The sequence below is a fragment of the Coregonus clupeaformis genome, chromosome 20, assembly GCF_020615455.1.
Source record: "Coregonus clupeaformis isolate EN_2021a chromosome 20, ASM2061545v1, whole genome shotgun sequence".
NCBI classification, from domain to species: domain Eukaryota; kingdom Metazoa; phylum Chordata; class Actinopteri; order Salmoniformes; family Salmonidae; genus Coregonus; species Coregonus clupeaformis.
In genome coordinates, this window is record NC_059211.1 from 14,340,767 (window position 1) to 14,361,772 (window position 21,006).

A 21,006-nucleotide genomic window follows, 5' to 3' on the forward strand; every position below is an offset into this window, starting at 1 on the left:
ACTTTGGATGGTGTATCAATACACCCAGTCACTACAAAGATACAGGCATCCTTCCTAACTCAGTGGCCGGAGAGAAAGGAAACCGCTAGGAATTTCACCATGAGGCCAATGGTGACTTTAAAACAGTTACAGAGTTTAATGGCTGTGATTGGAGAAAACTGAGGATGGATCAACAACATTGTAGTTACTCCACAATACTAACCTAAATGACAGAGTGAAAAGAAGGAAGCTTGTACAGAATACAAATATTCCAAAACATGCATCCTGTTTACAATCAGACACTTAAATAAAACGGCAAAAAATGTGGCAAAGAAATGTACTTCATGTCCTGAATACAAAGCGTTGTTTGCGGAAAATCCAACACAGCACATCACGGAGTACCACTCTACATATCTTCAAGCATGGTGGTGGCTGCATCATGTTATGGGTATGCTTGTCATTGGCAAGGATTAGGGAGTTATTTTTGTTGATAAAAAGAAATGGAATAGAGATAAGCACAGGCAAAATCCTAGAGGAAAACCTGGTTCAGTCTACTTTCCAACAGACTGGGAGATTGGGAAACAAATGAACCTTTCAGCAAGACAATAACCTAAAACACAAGGCCAAATATACACTAGAGTTGCTTACCAAGATTACATTGAATGTTCCTGAGTGGCCTAGTTACAGTTTCAACTTCAATGGGCTTGAAAATCTATGGCAAGACTTGGAAATGGCTGTCTAGCAACGGTCAACAACCAACTTGACAGAGCTTGAAGAATTTTGCAAATATTGTACAATCTAGGTGTGCAAAGCTCTTAGAGACTTACCCAGAAAGACTCACAGCTGTAATCACTGCCAAAGGTGATTCTAACATGTATTGACTCAGGGGGTTGAATACTTATCTAATGAAGATATATTAGTGTTTTATTTTTCATGAATATTCTACAAATGTTTTAATTTTTCTTCCACTTTGACATTACAGATGCTTTTGTGTAGTTGACAAAAATTACAATTAAATCCATTTGAATTCCACTTTGTAACACAACAAAAGGTGGAAAAAGTCAAGGGGTGTGAATACTTTCTGAAGGCACTGTACATACTTTAGCATATGCATAGTCATAAATAGTTTATTGGCATCATTCCATTATAGTGGGACTGTTCTTTCATGGCAATAATAGGGAGACAAGAAAACACAGTGCATCTGTAACAATCCATTCAAATTATTATCTGATATGCATTACTTCCATATTTTCATGTTACATGATTTTACATTTACGTCATTTAGCAGACGCTCTTATCCAGAGCGACTTACATTATTTATTTATTTTTTCATACCCCCTGTGAGAATCGAACCCACAACCCTGGCGTTGCAAACGCCATGCTCTATCAACTGAGCTACATCCCTGCCGGCCATTCCCTCCCCTACCCTGGACGACGCTGGGCCAATTGCGCGCCGCCCCATGGGTCTCCCGGTCACGGCCGGCTACGACAGTGCCTGGATTCGAACCAGGATCTCTAGTGGCACAGCTAGCACTGCGATGCAGTGCCTTAGACCACTGATCATAAAGTTGTTGTGCCCTAACACAGGTCGGATTTTAAAAAACAAAAATGGTATGGCAGTGATGCCACTATGGGACAGACATAGTAAGGCCACATTATCTGTCCCCACAGTGCTGCTGCACAAAGAAGGAATGGGATGAAGCCTTTAGACCAAAAACCTTGAATGACATACAAGAGGGAATGGGGCCAAACATAATTTGTAACACAGTGTGATTTATGGTCATTGGTGGCCAGAATCCAATACATACAGGTAATTGTCCTTGAAGGCTGCATTCCTGCTGATTTCTGTTGCTCTTTGGCACTTACTTAGGCACCTAATTGTAGGGCTATTACATTTTTAGTCATTTAGCAGACGCTCTTATCCAGAGCGATTTACAGTTAGTGAGTGCATAATTTTTTTTCATACTGGCCCCCCGTGGGAATCGCACCCACAACCCTGGCGTTGCAAGCGCCATGCTCTACCAATTGAGCTACAGGAGGCCTATTACATACATACAATTGGAAAAGTTAGAAGGTTGAGACAAAGAGAAATTAGCACAATTGACAATGTATGGCAAATAGCTTTCTCAATAGGAGAAAATAAAAGATAATGCTCCAAGGAGCTTGAAGAGCATAATTATACATAACTGTACATGGTAACTATTTACATTTCATGTACAGTATTAACCCGAGCAGCCATTCACTCAGCTGTCTTGGTGTAACCTCTTGGGAGGTTTATTAAAGGCCCAGTGCAGTCAACATTTTTATTTCCTGTTTTGGTGGGATGGAGTTTTGGCCTGCCTGGTGACATCACCAGGTGTCAAATTAGCTAATAGACCAATAAGAAAGAGAGTTCCAAACCTCTCTGTCAATAACAGCTGGTTTTCAGTTTTCCCCTCCCCACTCAGACCAGTCCCACAGTCCTAGCATAATTCTTGCTTGAGAAATTGCTCTTTGCTAAGAAGCTATTTTTGTTTCTCTTTGACCACTTTAATTGAAAACAATCACAGTAATGTACTTAATTGTTACCCAGAATTGATTTGATATCGGGATTAAAACGGCTGTATTGGACCTTTAAGATTTCCACGTTAAGAGTACCATCTTGTGGCTGGTTTGAGTTCCTGCATACTGAGTGACATGGGCCTGCTGACAGGTAATATGTGGAGCAACCTATTATTATACAAATATATACTTCGCTGTTCACTAAAGTAAGTGCTTCACAGTACATTGGTAAAACCAAGAACTTGCAGTTGCCTTTAAATGCATGATTTGGCCACAGTTATGCTAACCATACTGTTGTCATTGTGGATTCATGGTGATGGTTTGTTAGTACATCAAGTACTGTACAGCAAGATAAGAGAATTCCCATATTATGTCCAGAGCATAATAATAATGTCATCAAGTGCATTATGGACCAGGATTAGTATTGTCTGTCTTCCATCACTACATCACACACTGGTGCCTTCCCCATCTCCATCAACTCTCCTGCCTCTGTCTCCTCCAGTCACCCTGTATCCGTTCCTCTCTTCTCATCTTCCCTGCTATCTCTTGTCTTTCCTCCTCTTGCTGTTCTTCTTGTTGAGAATGTGTCTAAGGGTGCTGCTCATGTAGAAGGGTCTGGCAGCAGAGCCGTTGTTCACCTCCAGATCCACCACTAAGGACAGGAACACATAGCTAGTCACATACCACAGAAGCTATGTTACATACCCCTAAACTACTATTAAACATTCTCTAACACGGTCATATTCCTCCAAATCTATTTGAAATACCAAACTCATTTTTACTCTCAAACCCACTTGATCACAGCCAAACCACCTTTTATTACCTCAAACCCACTGTTTGACAACAGGTCTTCCCCAAATCCTGTGCAATACCACAAACCCAGTGTCAATGTAAATATTTCATAAACCCTCTGTTTAATACAAATGAGATATCAATTACCTAAGAGTTGTGCTATAATTGAACCATTCAAAAAAAAAGAAGGAAAAAATAAGATTTAACATTTTCATGGAGTCATTGATACAAAAGAGTTCTCCTGTACAAAAACATTAAAAAGCCTCCAAACAGATGCGAGTTACAGTACCTAGTATTAAAAACAGCACTACTGCACGTCCATACGATTCCATATAAAATTACTAAAAATGGCTTTAACATCCTTTTATAAACGGTATTTCAAAGGTTCTCGGTGTTAGAATGTAAAACCACAAAACAATAAGAGGAACATTTTTCCACGTAGAATTAGGCACGTTTACTAGCGACTGCATTAAGAATTCCTGAAAGGTGTCAGGGTCTATTCAAATCTCATTCTTAGCATAAGCATCAATGTGTTCAGAAGTCTTGACCTCCCTTAGCCTACATTATATCTGTCATTTACAGTATATCAATGATTGTAAAACCAAACCATACTACAAGTGTCTGTGACTCTGTAGATTTATATCAAATGTCATTTATGAGTGTGTTCAGTTTATCTATGTAGCATTACACATTAAGTTTGGAATAGTGTTCTTGTGCCCAGGACTCTGTAGCAGTATCTGTAACAGTGTCAATAAATATGGTGGACCAAATGTGCCTCTTCAACTAATGTTAAGCATAAACAGCCCAAAAATTATCATGCTTTACAGAAAACCCATCTCAAGGTTATTTTCCACACATGTGCCTAAAACAGTTATTGGGTGGGGTAAAACCTCCCCCAATCCTAACCTTAACCATTGGTGAGGAAAATGCTAAACTGACTGACCCAAGATCAGCGTCTAAGAGCAACTTCACCCAAAACACCTTACATTACAGTACATATAACCATTGCACAAACACAGTAGTGTCAGAAGGGGGTGCCCTTGTACTGTATCACCCCACAACCCCATAATGTTTTTACCATCTGAAAAAGTACACCAATTGCATCCGAAATACAGAGATCTCCTTTTGCAGAATGTGTGCCTCTTGCAATGTGTTGGGCTAATGGCAATTTCACCCTCGTCACACACACACACACACACACACACACACACATGTCCACTGTGCTGCTGCAGCGCTCTCTACGTAAGGCACTGATCAGCAGTGTCGGCACGGCAGAGAAAGAAAGGGACAGAAGCACGACAGAGAAAAAAGGCAAGTATCAGAAGTATCAACGGCGGTGGCGGCGAGAGGGAGGAAGTTGAATAGAGCCTCGCCCTTTTCTAAACCCCACCTACATACACCACCCTCTTGGGTCCTGCCATGTCCTGCCAAGGCCTTCCTGGCCAGTCAGGAGTCCAGCCCAGCCATTAGGCCCTGCTCTAGTATGCTCCAGACCACAAACAGCCCCACACATAGATAATAAATGGGTCAGTCCTTCAGTGAGTCAGTGTTCTGGCCTATCACTAGGCAGATGTTCAGTGTGGTGGCCTATCAGGAGGCAGCATAGAGCTTGGAGCCCTGCTCTCTGCGGAGGATCCTGTGCAATTGAGGGGACATGTAGAAGGGCTTGAGGGTCGAGCCATCGTTCCTCTCCAGGTCCTCACCTGAACCAGGCCCCACAGGATAGGAAGCATTGCCACAGAGGAGAAGGAGGAGAGGAGCAGACAACGTGTATGTAGGAAGGCAGAAAGAGAGAATACGAGAGAAAGGAGTTAGCAGAGCCAAACGATTTAGAAAGTCAAGCAGGAAAATTAATTAGGAGAAAAGTTTATAATGGTTTAAGTCAGCCAAAATGGCCAGTGCATTATAGCCATCTAGTTCAGTGATTAGAGTGCAGCCAAGGCAAGGTTTGACAGAGGACATGTAAATAACAGTCTCTATACAATTCAAATCGTTTAATAGTCTTCACTAGTTCTTCACTGAAATAATTTAATTGGTAAAACAATAATTACTGTGTAAAAACATCAAGCAAGAATAACCTTTTTACTGACTTATTTAAGAAAACTGTCCACCACTAATCACCACAAACATTCTAATAGGGTCATATGACATGGAGAACCTTTCAATTCACCAACAAAGTTCCAACACAAACCCTTCTGTGTCTTTGTGTGTTCACTTTGTATCATATAAACACCCTCACTCCCCAGACTGGGCTGTATTTAAAGAGATGAATGGTGTACTTACAGAAACAAAGGAATAAGGTGTCCACACACATAGCATAGACATTGAAGAAGCCATGGGCAATCAGGTAGGATCCAAATATCACCGTCTGTCAATGAGAGAACAGTTGAAGTCAGTGAACACACTTAGCAACAAGCAATGCTGACCCAAACTCTGTATGATGTATATATATTTCTTACCAGAAGGGGGACCCAGTAGTAATTTAGTGATGGCACTTCTTCTTGAATAACTGGTATCTTACGGGTGAAGAAGAAGAATGCTAGAACACCTGGGGAAAAATAACAATCACGATGAATCATGCGAATACAAATAGTGCCTTTCAAAGAGACGCCTGAACTCAAGCATGCACAGAATCACTGTTTCAAAGTACTGTTTCCCTTTTTGTATTGAGACTCATGCAGTGGTTAGACATAGTTTAGTACACCAGTGTGTGGGAAAGACAGGGAACTCACCAACACTCCCTGAAATAAGCACTTTTCCCAAGAAGAGCAGAAAGTCTGTCACCTTGTCCAGCACTGCCACCCTAAAGAGGAGGGGAAACTCATTGGAGAAGCCCAGAGGCCCAGAGAGAGACAGTAACCCCCATGACAGACAGACGGAGAGACAGACAGACAGACTCTATTCTAATGGAAACCAAGCTTTACAGTGCCTTACCTCACAACATTCCTCATCAGGAGGAAGAAAGCATCCTTAGCCGAGATGCAGAAGTTCTTCCCATATATCGCGATCTAGGGTGAGAAAGTATTCATGATTCCAACAGTTTATGTAAAATGGTTATCAGAATGGCTTGATCTGCTGTTCTTTTCTTTTCTTTTCTTTTTTATTTAACCTTTATTTAACTAGGCAAGTCAGTTAACTCTGTACCATCCCAAACTCACCATGATGTAGGCGTTCCTGTTCATGAACTTGATGAAATGCTCCAGGCACCAGAAGCAGCATTTGAGACAGCAAATCAGGAAGCGGGCAAAAGCATTGTGAGCACCTGAAAAGACATGATGATCATCGTCATGAACTGATGGTAAAATAAATGTACACTACTGTATCTAAACATATAAAAAGGCAGTGGGTTTAGTATGAGCACAAAACCCACCTTTGAGTTTGTGATCCAGATACTCCAGAACAATGCGGAACATCTGCACTACAGCCAGGATCAGAGAGCCAAACGCCAGAGAGCCTGTGTGGTACCTGGGAGATACACCATACACTGTATGACCAAACTGTTAATGTGTGTGTTAATAAATTTAGCTTATACATCCACTATACACACACTCACTCCCCCCTTCAAATCATAGGCTTAAACACCTAAACAAACTTAGGGACAGTTTCCTGGACACAAATTAAGTCTAGTCCTGGACTAGAAGGTATGCGGGCTCCTGAGTGGCGCAGTGGTCTAAGGCACTGCATCGCAGTGCTAACTGTGCCACTAGAGATCCTGGTTCGAATCCAGGCTTTGTCGCAGCCGGCCGCGACCGGGAGACTCATGGGCGGCGCACAATTGGCCCAGCGTTGTCCAGGGTAGGGGAGGGAATGGCCGGCAGGGATGTAGCTCAGTTGATAGAGCATGGGTTGTGGGTTCGATTCCCACGGGGGGGCAGTATAAAAAAAAAAAATGTATTCACTAACTGTAAGTCGCTCTGGATAAGAGCGTCTGCTAAATGACTAAAATGTAAATGTAAAATGTATGCTTAATAGAGAATCTCCATTGAAATAGCTTTTTAGTGCAGGACTAGGATTCCTCCCTTAGGGGAAATCTCTCCAAGCAAGATGTACCATTATAAACTAATCCCATATGACTGAGCCAGCCTACCTTACAGCCCTACTGAAGGAGGAGAACAGTGGACAGGATGGTATATCCTGGGGCTTCCTCAGGGCCCAGTAGTAGGAGGCGAAGGCCCCGGCCAGGGTGCATTGTCCCAGGGCGATGGTGAAGTTGACCAGCCACAGGAACACCAGCAGGTTACACAGCTGCAGCACAAAGATGTAGCGGTGGTAGAGGCTCTCGCCGCCGTAAAAGGCAAAGGTGCACTGGGAGCCAGGGCACACCTTGGTCACGTTGGTCTGACTGAACGTCTGGAGAGATAGGGGAAGTTATTGGGTTAGAAGGAAATGACACCCTATTCCCTATATTGAGCACTCCCTCTGGTCAGAAAGACAGAATGTAGCCAGAGCTCACAGATGTTGTCACTGGCTAGCTATTCACATCTGAATGATGTGTACTCCTATAAGGGACAATAAACTGCTCCAATTCAGGATTTAAGGCCAATAACATACAGTCGTTTTCAATACAGCAATAACACCAATGTGATTAAGAGGAAGAGATTAGAGAGAAAAGCGAACCTCTGGATCACAGGTGAGGTTGGCATACATGCATTTGTCCTGCGTCGACATGACCTTGTAGACAGCATCGCCAGAAGACGCCAAGAAGCTGAGGGCAAAACCAGTTAAGGGCAACACAGAGGAATGGAAGCAGAAACAAGCATCACAATTTGTACCTGCTTATGAGCCATCAATATTGGGATTTCCACTAAAGGGTCAGCAGTTTTATTAGGTTCAATTACATTCCAGCCAGGTTCAAGTAAATTCCAATCACTATGACTCCATGGGTGATAGCTCGGAATGCTTCACCTGTAGCTACAATGGGTAATGCTGCATGCAAAGATAACTGTGTAAAGAGTACACATAGTACAGTGAGGATGAGGCTGGGTAGATATATAGAGAGGATACACAGCAGTGACTGCCCAGTATGCTATGCAGATGGCCAGCAGCACAAAAGTGATGATCGGGTAGAAGAGAGTGGACATGATGTAGCCAATGGCCCTGGAGAAAAGAGAGAGAAAGAGAATGGAGAGTAGTTAGGTTAAAAGTTAGGTTAACGTTCCAACACTGAGCACACAGACGATGGGTTCATTCAAAGTGACACAACAAGAGAAGGTCAGAGTCACTCTCCTGAGAAAAGATTGCCACTCACCTGCTCCCCTCCTTCAGCAGAGCGATGGCGATGCGTACTCTCCTCCTCAGGAATATCAGGATTATTATGATGACCGCCTCAATGACCGATAGGAAGATCACTGCAATACAAATGATTACTATTAAGCAGAAAACTCGCTATTCCTCAGACCACAGCCTCTCCTGGGGTTTTCCCAATTAATTTAAGCAATACGAGGTTGCATACAGGTAACAGGAAATCCTATGGTTTCCCCATCTCTGATTGAGAAGCAAAAGCAAAACCAGCAGACAAGTCTTGCACCCAACTGCTTCACAGCAAGTTCAAGAGACTCTGCACCTTGTGATTCACACAGTAAACTGAGTTGACAGCCTTGTGCTAGGCTAGTATTTCCTGTGCTAAACAAATAGATGGGAGAAGTGGATGGCCACGCACTGAAGATGAGCCAGGTCTGACTGAGCTGCAGGTAAACTCTGAAGTCCGTCTGAAAGCCGATGTCAGAGATGGTGACATCACCATCACCGTGCGGCTTCCCTCTCAGTGTACTGAACTCCCAGTAGCAGTGCCAGATCCCTGAGAAAGGGAGAGAAGAGAGAGAGAGAGAAAGAGACGTGACAAGTTGAGATAATGTACCTGTATATCTGCAACATTTAGCTTGCCATGACAACAGAGGCGTTGGGTAACAGCTGGAAGTGAGAAGATGTGGACACTGTCTCCCACACAAATCTACATACAGTAGCGGTATGTTTACCTTAAGTACAGTATGGGCTGGTGAAGTGTGGATACTGTACTCAGGCTAAAGATGGCATTGTGCTCTTTTAGTGAGGCTAAAGTAGCTGTTGGTCAGTGGTGGAGAGTGTACTGTATTACTAACCGTAGCCCACCACAGCGATGACTCCGAAGATGATGAGCCACAGGAGCACTCCGGCTGTGAACCGCAGCAGCAGGATAAAGGCCAGGCTGACCACCATGGTTATCACCAGACCTCTAGAAACACACACACACAAACACGCCTTTATGTCAGAGTGAGGACCACAGTAAAACATATACACATACAAAAATACATGCATGAATGCACGCGGACACACGTGTTGGTCTTACATTAAGATCCAGTACCAGGAGCTGGCATAATCCTCAAAGATCTTCATGCCAACCTCCTTGGCATCTAGCAGACTGGTAATGCCACTGTGAGGGAGGGAGAGGAGAAGCGAGAGAGAAAGATTGAGGGAGAAATAAAGAATGAGAACATGCTCATTTACAGAGAGAACATTGGCCTGTGTTGTGTTACAATCACTCTCACTTGTACACACAGCACAGGGTCACGACACACTGCAGTTTATGAGGGGGCTGTACAACCCTGGGAGACGGCACAGGTTGTAGGCAGGCGTCCCTTATAAATGTGTCAAACGTCTACATTAGGGTTATCAAAGCGCTAGGAAGCAGCAATGCTCTCTATGACTGAAGCAGCAGGTTATTACTCTACAACAGTAGCAAAGGAACCCTCGGGAAAAAAACATACAAATGGGTCTTGAAGCTTAGTTATTCCTGTAGGAATCTCTTTCTGTAATAACTACATGAACAAGCAGGATATGGTAACAGTTCAATGTACAAGCTGAACAAAGAGCTGATGGCAAAAATCATCGGGAATACTTCATCAGATATCCACCGTAGAACCACTGTACCTACAGCACTTCCGCAACAAAATATTGTGCAAATATCTGGCTTTGTGAGTCCTCATTACTGCATTGGTAAACTGACAACGCTACACTCTTAGAAAAAAAGGTGCTATCTAGAACCTTAACGTGTTCTTCGGCTGTCCCCATAGAATAACCCTTTGAATAACCCTTTTTCATTGCAGGTAGAACCATTTTGGTTCCAGGTAGAACACTTTTGGGTTCCATGTAGAAGAGGGTTCTACATGGAACCCAAAAGGGTTCTACCTGAAACCAATAAGGGTTATCCTGTGGGAACAGCCGAAGAAGATATCTGACCCAAAGTATTCCCTGATGCTTTTGCTCACTAGATTTTCAGCCTCTACATGACTGATGGACAGCAGTAGCAAGAGACTAGAACCAACCTTCCCCTAGAGCTGTGCAGAATGTCGAGCACCAATCTCTGTCTGTTTTATGAGGACAGCTACCACACGTCAGGAGGAAAGCTCACTCTAGGCGTTCATTTAATCTAGACCATCATATTTCTATAAAAAGCCCATGACTGTATAATAGCACATAATACAACCTACTTAAATAATTTTGTTGTTATGAAAAAGGAGCCACAGTAATTCTGCATGTACCAATGAAACCATAAGTGCTGTGCTATTGTGCCCAATGCACTCCACAGACCAGGCTTTAACAGATGGGGTTTGGCCAAACCTGTCGAAAGCTAAATAATAGATGCTTTGTTAAAGTTTTTGGTGGGAGGCAGTGTAATTGGAATGAAATGCTCTGTCCTTGGACAACTCTTTGAAGTGCTTGGCATTCAGGGGAAAATATGTCAAAGGCACTGGTGGGCTGTTGACAAATCATGCGTGAGGGTGAGATGAGCCATGCCTGAGGGTTACCATCAGGCATAACAACAGAAGAATAGCTGGAGGGATTTTTTAACTTTGACAAAAATGCCCCTCTACAATGACTGTCATTTCTAATAGGAAATGGTGGAGCAGTCATCCTAACTACAGATGCTGAGGTCATACAAAGTTCAAAGTTTGGGCGAGATGAAAGATGGAATTACACCTGTCATAACAAAAGCATTACACCAGTCAAAACAATGAGATTACCAGTCACAACAATGCGGATGACATTAGACGACTAGTCATAACACATTTCTGGCTCTCACAGACTTGTAACTTCTTCTTTAAGAGGCTCCTCTGTCCTCCACTCGTTACCTGTATTAATGGCACCTGTTTGAACTTGTTATCAGTATAAAAGACACCTGTCCACAACCTCAAACAGTCACACTCCAAACTCCACTATGGCCAAGACCAAAGAGCTGTCAAAGGACACCAGAAACAAAATTGTTGACCTGCACCAGGCTGGGAAGACTGAATCTGCAATAGGTAAGCAGCTTGGTTTGAAGAAATCAACTGTGGGAGCAATTATTAGGAAATGGAAGACATACAAGACCACTGATAATCTCCCTCGATCTGGGGCTCCACGCAAGATCTCACCCCGTGGGGTCAAAATGATCACAAGAACGGTGAGCAAAAATCCCAGAACCACACAGGGGGACCTAGTGAATGACCTGCAGAGAGCTGGGACCAAAGTAACAAAGCCTACCATCAGTAACACACTACGCCGCCAGGGACTCAAATCCTGCAGTGCAACGCCCTCATTTCATATTGAGTTGCATCCAAAGAACACCATACCTACTGTGAAGCATGGGGGTGGAAACATCATGCTTTGGGGCTGTTTTTCTGCAAAGGGACCAGGACGACTGATCCGTGTAAAGGAAAGAATGAATGGGGCCATGTATTGTGAGATTTTGAGTGAAAACCTCCTTCCATCAGCAAGGGCATTGAAGATGAAACGTGGCTGGGTCTTTCAGCATGACAATGATCCCAAACACACTGCCCGGGCAACGAAGGAGTGGCTTCGTAAGAAGCATTTCAAGGTCCTGGAGTGGCCTAGCCAGTCTCCAGATCTCAACCCCATAGAAAATCTTTGGAGGGGAGTTGAAAGTCTGTGTTGCCCAGCGACAGCCCCAAAACATCACTGCTCTAGAGGAGATCTGCATGGAGGAATGGGCCAAAATACCAGCAACAGTGTGTGAAAACCTTGTGAAGACTTACAGAAAATGTTTGACCTGTGTCATTGCCAACAAAGGGTATATAACAAAGTATTGAGAAACTTTTGTTATTGACCAAATACTTATTTTCCACCATAATTTGCAAATAAATTCATAAAAAATCCTACAATGTGATTTTCTGGAAAAGAAATCTCATTTTGTCTGTCATAGTTGACATGTACCTATGATGAAAATTACAGGCCTCTCTCATCTTTTTAAATGGGAGAAATTGCACAATTGGTGGCTGACTAAATACTTTTTTTCCCCACTGTAACGCTCAGCTTTGAAAGACCAATATAGTACATAAACTGTAAGCTAAGTTGTTACTCTTTGTTAGGGCTTAAATATGGATGTTAGCTCCACATCAGACAACATTTGAAGGTAATCTGTCCTCTTTCCTTTCCACAGCCACAGTCGGAGAGGAGCAGGAGCAGATTACCTATGATGCACAGTCAGGTGGGAAGGTTAGTTTGCAGACAGTGAGCTAGGGGCTACAGAAGGTCACGGTTAAAGGTTAAAATACTGTAATTAGTTTGAGACCTTTCCACTCCTTGCTGCATGGCGGTAACTTGGCTAAAAAGGAAAAGCATTCCACTGGTCATAACATCCTTCTTTCAAAGGCAAACATGATCTACTAATGGCAGCTCGTTAATACAAAACTATCAAGACCCTGCATCTGTCTTAATCACTCCCACAAGTTAATCCATACATATTGTTTGTTTTATAGACTGTATATGCGTAGCATGAAGAAAGTCCCTTAACTGTACTACTCTGAAGCTACAGCATGAGCTGCATTTCCATGCAAACATGCATAGACGGCTTTCAATGTGCATGAATGATCCACACTCCACACACTACTTGGCATGAGTGATCATCGGCCAGTTGTCCTACCCTGCAATAGCTGTCCAGTTGACTCTGGGTTCCAAGGTGGAATCCCTATGACAATATAATAGTTTAAATGCATTTTAATTCCCAAACATGGCCTCAATGAGGCCCCAGTGAACAGATTTGTACAGCGTTAATCTTTCAGGTGTACTCCCACTTACACAATTCATCCAATAGTCTCAGTCCAAGATTTGGACTACAACAAAGGCTTCTGCAGAGGGACATTGTGGAGAGCAGGACTTACTTGGCAGCGTCTCGGAGATCGATCACGCTCCTCGTTTTACCTAAGCCGTCTTTGAAGACTGTCTTGTTGGCGACAGTTAGCGTCCCGTTCCTGGTGATGAAGTCAGGGAAGCACCGCTGGAGGACTGAAACACACAAACAAATATTTAATGCCTAAGAATCTGTCTTTTTACAATTTGTTTTTGTTTTTCCATGGTATGTAATAAGACATATTTCAATTTCATACACTGTCGATATGTATCATTTCCCTTTTCCAACCCCTCCCACAGAATCGAAGTCTTAGAATAGACGATCTGAAAGTCACAATAACGATAGTGGAGGAACTGTGTGCAGAACTTGGATTCACTTACAAGGTCTGCTTGGCACTATCATGGATGGGCAGTCCTCATCTCGCAAGACTTGTGCAACGGACTAAACAGAGAAAAGGGGATAGGGAGAAGAAGTCAAACAATACACACTTAGTGACGTCAAAGCCTCAGAGTTTAGTTTTTATACCTCACTAGGTTAGGAAGACATCCTATCATCATATCCTATGACTTTGCCATTACCCAACAGGACCATGAGGAGAGTGGGCGTGTGGCTGAGATGACTAGGAACAGACGGACTGTCTGTCATACAGTACAGAACAGACTGGTAGGAAACCCTTTCTGATCTATCTGTCATTCCTCAGTTTAGCACTCTGCTCTGGGTACTGACTGAGTAGACAATGTGGGTGGGAGAACCAATGATTCAGCAGTAACAGTGTGATTGTGTGATTATGAGTTCCCACACACAATCTCTCACTCTCCCTCCCCCTTTCTCTCTCTTTTTCTGTTTATCTGAGTCTCATCTGAGGTGTCATGCCAGCATGTCTGACGAACATGGACCAGTGTCACTGTCTGTGTCCCACAAACCAACTCGTCAGAGCTTGAGTGACATCAGCAGATGCTGCCTTCCTCACGCTTTTCTCTCACAGGACTTTCAAATGACATTCTCATTATGTTTCCTTTACATAGTACATTACATAGGCCTAGTACTTACAAAGTATTATCATGGGATGTCTTGGTCGCTATTATTGAACACTATTATCTTATTTTAATTTCAAAAACAGAGAACATTCATTTAAAGGCCCAGTGTCGTCAAAAACATGATTCGGGCTGTTCCCGTCTAAAAAATATATTTGTCGACCGAAAGTTGTCTGTTCTTTCTACTAATTGATTGGTCAACATTTTTTGAACGTGTATTTTTCCATATATAGACACACTCTATGTGTTTCAATAAAATCAACTATATGTATTGAGCTTGTCTGACGCTTTAAGCACACTGTTTGATGAAATAAGACACAAATGACTCAAGAGGGAGCCAAATATCAAGAATAAAAAAACCTTAACCTGACCAGACCATTCTCCTCTCCCTCCTGCTGGCTTTCGCAGATTCTGCCGTTACTCTCCTGAAGTTTCCTGTAATAGGCTACACGAGGATTCTGCAACCATTTCTACCGATCTGCGTGCCAGTTATGGTTTTCATATGCACATTGTCGTGGAATTGTTTCATTTAATTTATAATAACGTCTTCGTTTCTCAAAATCATTGTCTAAATGAAAATGATACAAACCTAAAACATAACTTCTATTGCCATTGCCAACGATGTCACGCCTACTCCCGCTCTGGCGCTCGACGCCGCCGGTCTACTAACCACCGGTCCTGGCAACCCACATTACGCACACCTGGCAACCATCATTACGCACACCTGCTCCCCATCGTTATGCACACCTGGACTTCATCATTACCTTTATTACTTCCCATTTATTTAGCCCTCAGTAGTGTCAGTCTTCAGGCAGTATTGGTTTTGTTTTCATGTCCAGAACGCTTCTCTTGTTTTGCATATCTTCATGTTCCTTGTTATTAAACTCTCCAACTGCACTTGCTTCCTGTCTCCCTGCGTCTTCATTACAAACAATGTAAAAATAGCCTACATAAAGCCAACAAATAAAAACATTGCACCCTGCAGGTAGAAAATATCCGGATAAAAATAAATATCCTATCAATCACATTGGCTATGCATGCCTGTCTGCAACGCACTTGAAACATTGTATCAACTATAAACTTGGGTCAGGCCCAAAGCTTGTGCTAGCAAACTTGCAACATTGTATAAAAAATTCTGGGCCCTTATTGTTTCCTGCACCAGTGAGCTCGGGACAGACACAGCTGTAGGCTATTTGCGCAAGGGATAAGAGGTCACCAACATGATATTTTTCCCTTTCATGCTGAGTGGTTATTGAAAGGGAGAGAGCTGGAGAGATCTTTCAAATACATTTGGGAACTATTGTCATTCTCAATGGATGTAAAAACAGACTTTGTTTGCTTGCTGTTTGGGGTGAAGAAAACATTACTTTGAGAAGCTCCACAGCTCATTAGTGGTGGTGCGTTAAGCCAATCATAAATACTATCAGATCCCCAAATGGGCACATTTATATGCCTTCATTTGCGCGCAGGCCAGGTAGCCTATAGGCCTACTTCTATGCGTAATCAGGTGCGCGTCCTTACTCAACATTGACATGAGCACTCCAAACAAAATACAATGATTAAATTGACAAAACTCGTCAATGGAATGAAATAAACCTAAACTTTTTTCTCACAAGCATAGGTTGTGCGCTCTGAAAACAATGTGTCCACTCCGAAAACAAGAACGGTAAAAGACTGGAATAATAATATATTGAATGCATTAACAGAAATTACCATAACCTAACAAACATGGAGTCCCCTGTAGCTCAGTTGGTAGAGCATGGTGCTTGTAACGCCAGGGTTGTGGGTTCGTTTCCCACGAGGGGCCAGTATGAAAATGTATGCACTCACTAACTGTAAGTCGCTCTGGATAAGAGCGTCTGCTAAATGACTAAAATGTAAATGATAGATTAGAAATTATAGGAATTAACAGTAAATGTACTACTGGTGATACAGCACCAGTCAAACGTTTGGACAAACCTACTCATTCAAGGGTTTATTTTTTACTATTTTCTAAATTGTAGAATAATAGTGAAGACATCAAACCTATGAAATAACACCTATGGAATCATGTAGTAACCAAAGTGTTAAACAAATCAAAATATGGACGTGTGCAAAGCTGTCATCAAGGCAAAGGGTGTCTATTTGAAGAATCTCAAATATAAAATATATTTTGATTTGTTTAACACTTTTTTGGTTACTACATGATTTCATATGTGTTATTTCATAGCTTTGATGTCTTCACTATTATTCTACAATGTAAAAAATAGTAAAAAATAAAGAAAAATGCTGGAATGAGTAGGTGTGTCAAAACTTTTGACTGGTACTGTATATGTAATGGGGAATTGATAGACACTAACAATCAAACGCAAACAATTCGCACAATGAAGTAATGAAAGAAACAATAAATGTGCACAAATTGGCGGGAGAGCGCGCATTCTGGAGAGAGACATTGTGAATTTTAGCCACACTCCCCTTCTTCTTGGACTGTGCCATCCCTGCGGCCTTCGCAATGGATTAGTCTCGGCCTCCACAATGGATTAGTTCACTGAGATGGGCGTGAATCAGACAGGTGTCTCGAGTGCCATAAAATGCTACTGCTCTACAAAAACAAATCTTGGTCGACCAACAGCCTATCGACCAAACAATCAACCAGTCAACTAATTGGGGTCAGCCCTAATTTCCACACCATGAGGTTTGAATAATACTGTGGAATTGTGTAAGCCCTGTTTGAAAAGACTGCCTGAAATGTCAGCCTGTTTTGGTGGGATGGAGTTTTGGCCTGTCTGGTGACATCACCAGGCGGTAAATTAGTTAAATAGACAAATAAGAAAGAGAATTCCAAACCTCTCTGCCAATAACAGCTAGTTTTCAGTTTCCCCCTCCCCACTCAGACCACTTCCAGACAGTCCTAGCAAAATTATTGCTTGCTCTTTGCTAAGAAGCTATTTTTGTTTCTTTTTCACAATTTTAACTTAAAACAAACAGTAATGTACTTAAATGCTCCATAGAAAATATTTTATATTGAGATAAAAACTGCTGCAGTGGACCTGAGTACTCCACTGACTTATAGATGGATAACCATTACAGAAGATATCTGTTTCAGAACGCTCAAGGACTTGATAAGTGAGACCATAAGTGACTGGAGGCATCAGTCTCGGTACCTTTCTAGGATTGTCGAAGCCCGGCTTGCAGAACTGCCTGTAATACTCCCAGTAGCTCTTGTTGTACCTGTAGTTGTATTGCATGTCTAGGTATGTGGCAAATCTGTCTGGGCACTTGGAGACACAGAGCTGGGAAGAGAAGAGAAAGGGACAGCCAAATATTAATCAATGCTTAACGACAGAGAACAAGCGAGAAAAACCAGCGGGAACATAATAGCATAATGTCTGCAACGTTAAGAGGCAGCTCTTACCTGGGTTGTAGGGCACTGGAGGTTAATTAGAACGGCAGGATTGGCACATTGCAATATGTTGAAGTAGAATAATATGGCTTTGTTGCTGTAACCACAGCGACATGGAGAGAATAGTCATTAGTTTCCCAACACAAAGACAATGACAGTTTTATTAGAGATCGCTGAGAACAAACGTTGTATTGAAAATCTAACAGGAGATTGAGCTGTCTGTCAAACAGTGTATAAAAACACAGGGAGCAGGAAAGTCCGTGATGGTAGTTAATGCTACTTTATAAAGCGCTTTTCATACATGGTGCGCAAAGCACTCAATAAAGAAAATATTACAGACTAATACAACTAGCAGGCAGCCAATGTGATGTAGGAAAACCTTTGTAAACTATATTCAGATTATATTGACAAAGAATTTGTATAAGGATCAGCCTATGATTGTCATAACAGGACGCACAACTGCAACGTGTTTCGATTAGAGTCTTCTTCAGGCAACGCTGCTCCTTATTTGTATTTTTGTAAATATAACCTGTATATAGTTCACCTGTATACAGTTTTCCTGCGTCATACTGGCCACCAACTCATTTTCTTTCCTGGATTACCTGCCATTTAGGGGCCTACCTTCCACTGTCCTCATCTCACTTAGACTAATACAACTGACATGCTGAGGCCGGATATTAATCATAGGGAAAAGCAGTTTCTCTGCATTATGATTTCTCTCAGATTGTTCATGCCGTATTGCAGGTGTCAAACGTGTTAAAGCCAACACACCTCCCAAGCTGTTTTCTATCTCTTCCAAGTGCACTAAAAGATTGACATCTTGCAGAATTTCTTTGAGGATATTGATGTGAAGCCTCATCTGTCCGAAGTGCAATGTGAATGCTGGCCATTTATTACTATACTTATCCATAGCAGATACAATAAATGTTTCTCCAAACACAGGTAGAGGTCTTTCTTTATACTCACGCGTTGGGGGTCCCCTGCTGTCCACAGAACTGTCCGTGGCTGTCGGTGGGGTAGACCACCTTCCTGGGGTCACCATGGATCCAGGCTGCAACCAGACAAACGGCCGCATCATTAGCCTCATTCCCTGCCCCTTCAACTGTCAATCCTCTGGGCATTTATGAGTCAGTGACAGGACCTCCCTGGCTGTGTGTACAGTTGAAGTCGGAAGTTTACATACACTTAGGTTGGAGTCATTAAAACTTGTTTTTCAACCACTCCACAAATGTATTGTTAACAAACTATAGTTTTGGCAAGTCGGTTGGGCCATCTAATTTGTGCATGACACAAGTAATTTTTCCAACAATTGTTTACAGACAGATTATTTCACTTATAATTCACTGTATCACAATTCCAGTGGGTCAGAAGTTTACATACACTAAGTTGACTGTGCCTTTAAACAGCTTGGAAAATTCCAGAAAATGATGTCATGGCTTTAGAAGCTTCTGATAGGCTAATTGACATCATTTGAGTCAATTGGAGGTGTACCTGTGGATGTATTTCAAGGCCTACCTTCAAACACAGTGCCCTCTTTGCTTGACATCATGGGAAAATCAAAAGAAATCAGCCAAGACCTCAGAAAAAAAATTGTAGACCTCCATAAGTCTGGTTCATCCTTGGGAGCAATTACCAAATGCCTGAAGGTACCACGTTCATCTTTACAAACAATAGTGTGCAAATATAAACACCATGGGACCACGCAGCCGTCATACAGTTCAGGAAGGAGACGCGTTCTGTCTCCTAGAAATGAACGTACTTTGGTGCAAAAAGTGCAAATCAATCCCAGAACAACAGCAAAGGACCTTGTGAAGATGCTGGAGGAAACAGGTACAAAAGTATCTATATCCACAGTAAAACGAGTCCTATATCGACATAACCTGAAAGGCCGCTCAGCAAGGAAGAAGCCACTGCTCCAAAACCGCCATAAAAAAGCCAGACTACGGTTTGAAACTGCACATGGGGACAAAGATCGTACTTCTTGGAGAAATGTCCTCTGGTCTGATGAAACAAAAATAGAACTGTTTGGCCATAATGACCATCGTTATGTTTGGAGGAAAAAATCTTGCAAGCCGAAGAACACCATCCCAACCGTGAAGCACGGGGTGGCAGCATCATGCTGTGGGGGTGCTTTGCTGCAGGAGGGACTGGTGCACTTCACAAAATAGATGGCATCATGAGGAAGGAAAATTATGTGGATATATTGAAGCAGCATCTCAAGACATCAGTCAGGAAGTTAAAGCTTGGTCGTAAATGGGTCTTCCAAATGGACAATGACCCAAAGCATACTTCCAAAGTTGTGGCAAAATGGCTTAAGGACAACAAAGTCAAGGTATTGGAGTGGCCATCACAAAGCCCTGACCTCAGTCCTATAGAACATTTGTGGGAAGAACTGAAAAAGCGTGTGTGAGCAAGGAGGCCTACAAACCTGACTCAGTTACACCAGCTCTGTCAGGAGGAATGGGCCAAAATTCACCCAACTTATTGTGGGAAGCTTGTGGAAGGCTACCCGAAACGTGTGACCCAAGTTAAACAATTTAAAGGCAATGCTACCAAATACTAATTGAGTGGATGTAAACTTCTGACCCACTGGGAATGTGATGAAAGAAATAAAAGCTGAAATAAATCACTCTCCACCATTATTCTGACATTTCACATTCTTAAAATAAAGTGGTGATCCTAACTGACCTAAGACAGGGAATTTTTACTAGGGTTAAATGTCAGGAATTGTGAAAAACTGAGTGTAAATGTATTTGGCTAAGGTGTATGTAAACTTCCGACTTCAACTGTATATGGGAATATTCTGCCCACCTGTAACACACACTATCATAATCACTTCAGAGTAAAAAAGCAGGTCAAACGGGATCAAAGGTAGACTTCTATTATGAATCACAATCAGAAAAGTGTGTCAAGGTGAGAGCTGGCTGTTCAGCAATTATTGGACAACCTGAAAACCCTGCGAGACTATACTTACAGAATACAGAGAGATAATATGAGTGAAAACCACTGGGTCGTTTCACCAATTCGGTGCCTTTTGAGAAGTGTAACTTGGTAAAAAAAAAAGTTTGATTTCAACTCATTTTAACATTCTGTCATAAAGAGCACATGTTTAACTTAATTTAAAAAACACGGTTTCCCATCTCACGAGGTTAAATTTAAAAAATGACTTTAGT

General features: G+C 42.3%; 1 protein-coding gene across 3 annotated transcripts in view; it reads right to left on the bottom strand.

The window, feature by feature from the left end:
• Positions 1-2,478: 2,478 nt before the first annotated feature.
• LOC121533736 (choline transporter-like protein 5-B) overlaps positions 2,479-21,006 on the bottom strand; it is a 67,279-nt gene continuing 48,751 nt past the window's right edge. Inside the window, exons 4-23 of one of the 3 annotated variants that reach the window (XM_041839930.2) lie at positions 18,800-18,884; positions 17,846-17,930; positions 17,595-17,723; positions 13,798-13,858; positions 13,449-13,572; positions 12,860-12,892; positions 9,638-9,721; positions 9,411-9,523; positions 8,972-9,109; positions 8,561-8,660; positions 8,317-8,409; positions 7,930-8,017; positions 7,400-7,662; positions 6,683-6,777; positions 6,471-6,574; positions 6,247-6,320; positions 6,045-6,115; positions 5,772-5,860; positions 5,596-5,680; positions 2,479-3,172 (exon numbers count right to left, since the gene is read on the bottom strand). In XM_041839930.2, coding sequence (XP_041695864.1) covers positions 3,060-3,172; positions 5,596-5,680; positions 5,772-5,860; positions 6,045-6,115; positions 6,247-6,320; positions 6,471-6,574; positions 6,683-6,777; positions 7,400-7,662; positions 7,930-8,017; positions 8,317-8,409; positions 8,561-8,660; positions 8,972-9,109; positions 9,411-9,523; positions 9,638-9,721; positions 12,860-12,892; positions 13,449-13,572; positions 13,798-13,858; positions 17,595-17,723; positions 17,846-17,930; positions 18,800-18,884 — 2,027 coding nt within the window. In that variant the 3' untranslated portion in view covers positions 2,479-3,059. Of the gene's footprint in view, positions 3,173-3,314; positions 5,016-5,595; positions 5,681-5,771; positions 5,861-6,044; positions 6,116-6,246; positions 6,321-6,470; positions 6,575-6,682; positions 6,778-7,399; positions 7,663-7,929; positions 8,018-8,316; positions 8,410-8,560; positions 8,661-8,971; positions 9,110-9,410; positions 9,524-9,637; positions 9,722-12,859; positions 12,893-13,448; positions 13,573-13,797; positions 13,859-17,594; positions 17,724-17,845; positions 17,931-18,799; positions 18,885-21,006 lie in introns of those variants that run through there. The other 2 variants (XM_041839931.2, XM_041839932.2) reach the window with 2 other exon arrangements.